Consider the following 8,839-nt stretch of genomic DNA (forward strand, 5'->3'; position numbering starts at 1 on the left):
TAATTAACTACATGCATTCAGCCCCCGGGCTCCTCTCTCTCCACACACTCCAGCTGCGTCTCTTTGCACTGTCCTGACTGCCCGGCTCACAGAGAAGAGAGCAACAAAGCACACAATCCTCCTGAAAACCCTTCGAGCGGCTCCTCCCGCTCTCTCCTTCTCACTGTCTCTCTCTCTCTGTCTCTCTCTCTCACTGTCTCTGTCTCTCTCGCTGTCTGTCTCACTGTCTCTCTCTCTCTGTCGCTCTCTCACTCTCTGTCTCACTCTGTGTCTCTCTCTCTCTCTCTGTCTCTCTCTCTCTGTCTCTCTTTCTCTGTCTCTCTCTCTCACTGTCTCTCTCACTGTCTCTCTCAGTCTGTGTCTCTGTCTCTCTCTCTCTCTCGCTGTCTCTCTCAGTCTCTCTCTGTGTGTCTCTCTCTGTCTCTCTCTCTCTCTCTGTCTCTCTCTCTCTGTCTCTCAGTCTCTTTCTGTCTCTCTGTCTCCCTCTCTGTGTGTGTCTCTCTCTCTCAGTCTCTCTCTCAGTCTCTCTCTGTGTCTCTGTCTCTCTCAGACTCTCTGTCTCTCCCACAGTCTCTCTCACTGCCTCTCTCTCTCCCTGTGTCTCTGTCTCTCTCTTGCTGTCTCTCTGTCTGTCTCTGTCTATCTCTGTCTCTCTCCCTCTTTCTCTCAGTCTCCCTCTCTGTCTCTCCCTCTTTCTCTCAGTCTTTCTCTCTCTCTGTCTCTCTCAGTCTCTCTCCCTCTCTCTGCCTCATTCTCTCTCTCACTCCCCGGTCTTCCGCAGTGCTGGGTCCTGCAGGTAGCGGAGATGGTTTCAAGGGCACAGCTGGCAATCGTGCTGGAGGTCTGCCTGCGAGGGGCTCTCTCCCTCCTACATCAAGGTGAGTGACTTCACTCCATTGTAACGCAGAGAGTCGGGGCACTGAATGTGCACAACAAGTGTATCGATTGGGGAGGGCTCCTGTATCGAAGGAGGTGATGAGGGTTCGGGGCTGGTCTGTCACATGACTGTATGTCAGGGTTAGATACAGAGTAAAGCTCCCTCTACACTGTCCCATCAAACACTCCCAGGGCAGGTAGAGCACGGGTTAGATACAGAGTAAAGCTCCCTCTACACTGTCCCATCAAACACTCCCAGGGCAGGTACAGCACGGGTTAGATACAGAGTAAAGCTCCCTCTACACTGTCCCATCAAACACTCCCAGGGCAGGTACGGCACGGGTTAGATAGAGAGTAAAGCTCCCTCTACACTGTCCCATCAAACACTCCCAGGGCAGGTACAGCATGGGTTAGATACAGAGTAAAGCTCTCTCTACACTGTCCCATCAAACGCTCCCAGAACAGGTACAGCACGGGTTAGATACAGAGTAAAGCTCCCTCTACACTGTCCCATCAAACACTCCCAGGGCAGGTACAGCACGGGTTAAATACAGAGTAAAGCACCCTCTACACTGTCCCATCAAACACTCCCAGGGCAGGTACAGCACGGGTTAGATACAGAGTAAAGCTCCCTCTACACTGTCCCATCAAACACTCCCAGGGCAGGTACAGCACGGGTTAGATACAGAGTAAAGCTCCCTCTGCACTGTCCCATCAAACACTCCCAGGACAGGTAATGCAGTGTCCCAACACACAGTGATACCCAGTTCCTTAGGGGAACGGACAGTATATCTAACGCACAGTGAATTGAAAAATTGAGATAATGGGGACGGGCGGTTAGCTCAAGGGGTCACTCAGAGAGCAATTGTATTTTCCTGTAAATTTCATCATCCAGGTCAAAGATTGGCTCTCCTTATTTTTAAAGATTAGTTTCCATTAGTGGTGGAGTGTGGCAGCTGGAGTGTGGCGGCCGGCGTATGACGGCTGGAGCATGTCATGTATGCGTTATCCGTTTCTGCTATGTACTAGTCAATCTCCTGTGGTGTCGCTCCCAGTTAGTTAGAGTTAATGTTCTGTTGGCTGTAACAGGCTAAGAGGGGGCACAGCGCCCCCCTCTGGAGCCAGCTAAAGTAACAGGAGTCATTGTAATATTGGGGCTAAAAATATCCTTCGTTGGGGGTGGATGTCACTGGAAAGGGAACTCGGGCGGGGTGTTTTAACGGTTGACCGATTCACTTCCACCCATTTCCACCCCCACCCTGTCAAAGTTGAATAGCACCCGCTGTTGTGTTTTGGAGGTAACATCGCCATCATCTGGCAGAATGAGGAATAGCAGCTGTTACCATTACCATTATGGTATTACTGTCACGGCATTACTATCACGCTGTTACTGTCACGGCATTACTGTCATGCTGTTACACTCTTGCCTCTGAGTCAGAAGTTTGTGGGCTCAAGTCCCAATTCAGACAGTTGAGCACAAAAATCTAGGCTGACACTCCAGTGCAGTGCTGAGGGAGCGCAGCACTGTCGGAGGTGCCGTCTTTCGGATGAGACGTTAAACCGAGGTCCTGTCTGCTCTCTCAGGTGGGTGTAAAAGATCCCATGGCCACTATTTCGAAGAAGAGCAAGGGGGAGGTTTCCCCGGTGTCCTGGGGCCAATATATATCCCTCAATCAACATCACTGAAAAAAACAGATGATCTGGTCATTATCATATTGCTGTTTGTGGGAGCTTGCTGTGCACAAATTGGCTGCCGCGTTTCCTACATTACAACAGTGACTACACGCCAAAAAGTACTTCATTGGCTGTAAAGCGCTTTGGGACATCCGGTGGTAAACTTGAGGTCATCCAAAACTCGGCTGCCCGTGTCCTAGCTCACACCAAGTCCCGTTCGCCCATCACCCCTGTGCTCGCTGACCTACATTGGCTCCCGGTTAAGCAGCGCCTCGATTTCAAAATTCTCATCCTTGTTTTCAAATCCCTCCATGGCCTCGCTCCTCCCTATCTCTAATCTCCTCCAGCCCCACAACCCTCCCCCGCCCCCCCCACCGGAGATCTCTGCGCTCCTCTAATTCTGCCCTCCTGAGCATCCCTGATTATAATGGCTCCGCCATTGGTGGCCGTGCCTTCAGCTGCCTAGGCCCTAAGCTCTGGAATTCCCTGCCTAAACCTCTCCGCCTCTCTTTCCTCCTTTAAGACGCTCCTTAGCTTTTGGTCATCTGCCCTAATTTCTTATGTGGCTCGGTGTCAATCTTTTGTCTTTTAATACTTCTGTGAAGCGCCTTGGGACATTTTACTATGTTAAAGGCACTATATAAATACAAATTGTTGTTGTTGTGGTGGTTGTGAAAGGCGCTGTAGAAATGTAAGCCTTTTCTTTTGTTACTGTCATGGCGTTACTTTCAAGGTGTCCCTGTCACAGCATTACAGACCTAAAGAGCTTCACAGGAGCGAATATCAGACAACAACTGACACCAAAAACAACAACAACTGACACCAACAACAACAACAACAACTGACACCAACAACAAGTTGTATTTATATAGCGCCTTTAACGTAGTAAAACATCCCAAGGTGCTGCACAGGAGTATTTTAAGACAAAGAATTTGACGCCAATCCACATAAGGATAAATTAGGGCAGGTGACCAAAAGCTTAGTCAAAGAGGTAGGGTTTAAGGAGCACCTTAAAGGAGGAAGGAGAGGTAGCGAGGCAGAGAGGTTTAGGGAGGGAATTCCAGAGCTTAGGGCCTAGGCAACAGAAGGCACGGCCACCAATGGTGGAGCGATTATAATCAGGGATGCTCAAGAGGGCAGAATTAGAGGAGCGCAGATATCTTGGGGGATGGTAGGGCTGAAGGAGATTATGGTGTGGAGATGCCGGAGTTGGACTGGGGTGGACAAATGTAAGAAGTCACACAACACCAGGTTATAGTCCAACAGCTTTATTTGAAATCACAAGCTTTCGGAGCGCTGCTCCTTCTTCAGGTGAAGTGGAGAAATGCATAAAGACACAGCTTATATAGTCAGAGAATCATGTCAGATGTTTACAGGTAACCTTTCCAACTGCCATTTATCACACCTCGGCAGAGAGATAATCACAGCAGTCAAAGGTGTGAATGGTGTCCAAACAGGTCAGTCAGGGAAACATTACATCAAAGAACAATGAGGTGGGGTCACAAGGGGTCAAATATTGCAGATGCTGGGGTCTGTATGAAAAACAAAAAAACAGACAAAAAACATTTTTTTTGGCTGGAAATCACAGCAGGTCCGGCCGCATCTGTGTAGAGAGAACAAGCCAATGTCGACTCGAGTCTGGATGACCCTGCATCAGGTGGGGTTACATGTAGCGTGACATGAACCCAAGATCTCGGTTGAGGCCGTCCTCATGGGTGCGGAACTTGGCTATCAGTTTCTGCTCGACGATTTTGCGTTGTCGTGTGTCTCGAAGGCCGCCTTGGAGAATGCTTACCCGAAGATCGGAGGCTGAATGTCCTTGACTGCTGAAGTGTTCCCCGACTGGGAGGGAACACTCCTGCCTGGTGATTGTTGCGCGGTGTCCGTTCATCCGTTGTCGCAGTGTCTGCATGGTCTCGCCAATGTACCATGCTCCAGGGCATCCTTTCCTGCAACGTATGAGGTAGACAACGTTGGCCGAGTCACATGAGTATGTACCATGTACCTGGTGGGTGGTGTCCTCACGTGTGATGATGGTATCTGTGTTGATGATCTGGCATGTCTTGCAGAGGTTGCTGTGGCAGGGTTGTGTGGTGTTGTGGTCGCTGTTCTCCTGAAAGCTGGGTAATTTGCTGCGAACGATGGTCTGTTTGAGGTTAGGCGGCTGTTTGAAAGCGAGTAGTGGAGGCGTGGGGATGGCCTTAGCGAGGTGTTCGTCGTCATCGATGACATGTTGAAGGCTGCGAAGAACATGGCGTAGTTTCTCCGCTCCGGGGAAGTACTGGACGACAAAGGGTACTCTGTTGGTTGTGTCCCGTGTTTGTCTTCTGAGGTCTATGCGATTTTTCGCTGTGGCCCGTCGGAACTGTCGATCGACGAGTCGAGCGTCATATCCCGTTCTTACAAGGGCGTCTTTCAGTGTCTGTAGGTGTCCATCGCGTTCCTCCTCGTCTGAGCAGATCCTGTGTATTCGCAGGGCTTGTCCATAGGGGATGGCTTCTTTAACGTGGTTAGGGTGGAAGCTGGAGAAGTGAAGCATCATGAGGTTGTCCGTGGGCTTGCGGTAGAGTGAAGTGCTGAGGTGTCCGTCTTTGATGGAGATTCGTGTGTCCAGGAATGAGACCGATTCTGAGGAGTAGTCCATGGTGAGTTTGATGGTGGGATGGAACTTGTTGATGTTATCGTGTAGTCTTTTCAGTGATTCTTCACCGTGGGTCCATAGGAAGAAAATGTCGTCGATGTATCTGGTGTATAGCATTGGTTGGAGATCCTGTGCAGCGAAGAAGTCTTGCTCGAACTTGTGCATGAAGATGTTTGCGTATTGGGGTGCGAATTTGGTCCCCATGGCTGTTCCGTGTGTTTGGGTAAAGAACTGGTTGTCGAAGGTGAAGACATTGTGGTCAAGGATGAAGTGGATGAGTTGTAGGATGGCGTCTGGAGATTGGCTGTTGTTGGTGTTGAGTACTGAGACTGTCGCAGCGATGCCGTCATCGTGGGGGATACTGGTGTAGAGTGCCGAGATGTCCATCGTGGCGAGGAGTGTTCCTGGTTCAACTGGTCCGTGGGTGCTGAGTTTCTGTAAGAAGTCTGTAGTGTCGCGACAGAAGCTGGGGGTTCCCTGTACGATGGGTTTCAGGATGCCCTCGACATATCCAGAGAGGTTCTCACACAGGGTTCTGTTGCCTGATGCGATAGGACGTCCAGGTGTGTTGGCTTTGTGTATCTTTGGGAGGCAGTAGAAGTCTCCCACGCGGGGAGTACGTGGGATGAGAGCATGTAGGATGCTTTGAAGGTCTGGATCGAAGGTTTTGATCAGTCTGTTGAGTTGGCGGGTGTGTTCTTTGGTCGGATCTGTGGTTAACTGTCTGTAGTGTTCCTGGTTGTCCAGTTGTCGGTATACTTCTTTGCAATAGTCCGTTCTGTTCTGTATGACGATGGCACCTCCTTTGTCTGCTGGTTTGATGACGATGTTGCAGTTGGTCTTGAGAGCGTGGATGGCATTGCGTTGTGCTCGGGTGACATTCTGGACTGTCTTGTGAGTGCGGCTGATGAATCTGGTGTTGATGCATCTCCTGACAGCTTGAGCATACATGTCAAGCTTAGGGCAGCGACCCTCCGGAGGGGTCCAATTTGACTCTTTCTTCTTCGGTTGCTGCACTGCGGATCCCTCTGTCTGCTGTTCTGGATCATTGATTGTCTCATTGGGTTTGCTGCTGACATCTTGGGATTCGTGGAAGAATTCCAGGAGCCTCATTCTCCTGATGAATTCCTCTGTGTCTGCTGCGAGACCGATGGGGTCCATTTTGGTGGTGGGGCAGAAATTGAGCCCTCGGCTGAGAACTTCAATTTCGTCTGGTTGAAGGGTGTGGTCGGACAGGTTGACGATGGATTTCCCTGTGGTTTCAACCGTGGTACCGGGGGAGGCTTGGTTGCTGCTGCTGGTGATGCCAAGTTTCTCAAGCTTCCTGTTCTTGGTGTGCATGTAGGTAGCGTAGTTCCGTTGCCTTGTTTGTTTGGCGGTGTCTCGTAGCTGGTCTGCTGCATCCTGAGCACAGGCTGAGAACATGGACTCCATCTCGGTTTCGAGGTTGCGGCGTCTGCTGTAGAGCTGGTGTACGAGATGGTTGAGGAGTGCGCGAGAGGTACGACGGCAGAGTCTCTCAGCGTAGTCTGTGTTGTAGGTCGACTTGAGTGGGTTAGTGATCTGTAGTCCTTTCGGGATCTTGTCTGCTTTCTTGCATCTCTGTAGAAACTTGATGTCTGTGTCAATATGCGCGATCTTCTTGGAGATCCTCTCCACTTTGAGCCGGCAGTTTGTGGTGTCGATAGTAGCCATGGTGTGGAGATGCCGGAGTTGGACTGGGGTGGACAAATGTAAGAAGCCACACAACACCAGGTTATAGTCCAACAGCTTTATTTGAAATCACAAGCTTTCGGAGCGCTGCTCCTTCTTCAGGTGAAGTGGAGAAATGCATAAAGACACAGCTTATATAGTCAGAGAATCATGTCAGATGTTTACAGGTAACCTTTCCAACTGCCATTTGTCACACCTCGGCAGAGAGATAATCACAGCAGTCAAAGGTGTGAATGGTGTCCAAACAGGTCAGTCAGGGAAACATTACATCAAAGAACAATGAGGTGGGGTCACAAGGGGTCAAATATTGCAGATGCTGGGGTCTGTATGAAAAACAAAAAAACAGACAAAAAACCCCAGACCCCAGCATCTGCAATATTTGACCCCTTGTGACCCCACCTCATTGTTCTTTGATGTAATGTTTCCCTGACTGACCTGTTTGGACACCATTCACACCTTTGACTGCTGTGATTATCTCTCTGCCGAGGTGTGACAAATGGCAGTTGGAAAGGTTACCTGTAAACATCTGACATGATTCTCTGACTATATAAGCTGTGTCTTTATGCATTTCTCCACTTCACCTGAAGAAGGAGCAGCGCTCCGAAAGCTTGTGATTTCAAATAAAGCTGTTGGACTATAACCTGGTGTTGTGTGATTTCTTACATTTGAAGGAGATTAGAGATAGGGAGGGGCGAGGGCCATGGAGGGATTTGAAACAAGGATGAGAATTGTGAAATCGAGGCGTTGCTTAACCGGGAGCCCATGTGGGTCAGCGAGCACAGGGGGTGATGGGCGAACAGGACTTAGTGCGAGTTAGGACACGGGCAGCCGAGTTTTGGATGAACTCAAGTTTACGTAGGGTGGAATGTGGGAGGCCAGCCAGGAGTGCGTTGGAATAGTCAAGTCTAGAGGTAACAAAGGCATGGATGAGGGTTTCAGCAGCGGATGAGCTGAGGCAAGGGCGGAGACGGGCGATGTTACGGAGGGGGAAATAGGTGGTCTTTGTTATGCTGCGGATATATGACACCAAGTCAAGCAAGGAGATACTAGGGCAGGTGACCAAAAGTTTGGTCAAAGAGGTCAGTTTTACGGAGCATCTGAAAGGAGAGAGAGGCGGAGAGGTCATGGGGAGGGAATTCCAGAGCTCAGGGCCCAGGCAGCTGGAGGCACAGCCACCAATGGTGGAGCGATTAAATCGGGGATGCGCAAGAGGCCAGAATTGGAAGAGCGCAGAGATCTCGGTGGGGTTGTACGGCTGGAGGAGATTACAGAGATAGGGAGGGGCGAGGCAATGGAGGGATTTGAAAACAGGAGAATTTTAAAATGATGGGGTTGCCGGACCGGGAGCCAGTGTAGGTCAGTGAGCTCAGCGTGGGGGTGGGGGGGAGGTTGAAAGGGGTTGATGGATGAACGGGACTTGGTGCGAGCTAGGACAGGGGGCAGCAGAGCTTCCAAGGATGTGAAGTTTACCGATCGTGCAGTCGTGGCCGCGACGTAATTCTTGGAATGGTTCATTGTCAGATGGGTAAAGGAGGGGTGGGGGGAGAAGAAGAGTGAAAAGCGGCGTAGTGTTGGCGGCGGCGGGGGGGGAGTAGATAATGTTAATTGGACCGTGAACTTGCTTGAAGGAATGGAACCCTTTTGAACTGCGTGCTTTCAAAGATGGGGCCAGTTTAGCTTGTAAGAAGTCTGAATGTTTTGATGTTGCTAATTGAGGCTAAGGATTGAGATTAAAGGAAATATTTGCCATGTCTTCAACTTCAAAGGGACAATCCGAATTGCAGAATTGGCTTCCCCCACAAGCCCACATCAAGAAACATCTGAACCAGACTTGCAAAAACCACAACCACAGTCGTTGCCAGGGCAACTGCAGCCACGGAAGGCTCAGCCTACAAAACTAGGCCCACTTCTGAAAAAAAAATGGCCTCGATTTTT

At 50.2% G+C, this 8,839-nt stretch overlaps 1 protein-coding gene across 1 annotated transcript in view; it reads left to right on the plus strand.

Moving 5' to 3' along the window:
* The first annotated feature begins 805 nt into the window (after positions 1-805).
* LOC147095482 (kremen protein 2-like) overlaps positions 806-8,839 on the plus strand; it is a 56,949-nt gene continuing 48,915 nt past the window's right edge. The window contains exon 1 of the mRNA XM_085973646.1: positions 806-878. Within this exon, the coding sequence (XP_085829772.1) occupies positions 806-878 (73 nt within the window). The remainder of the gene's footprint in view (positions 879-8,839) is intronic.

The sequence above is a fragment of the Somniosus microcephalus genome, unplaced genomic scaffold, assembly GCF_052327205.1.
Source record: "Somniosus microcephalus isolate GS21.2 unplaced genomic scaffold, FLI_Smic_1.0 unresolved_chr1, whole genome shotgun sequence".
NCBI lineage: Eukaryota > Metazoa > Chordata > Chondrichthyes > Squaliformes > Somniosidae > Somniosus > Somniosus microcephalus.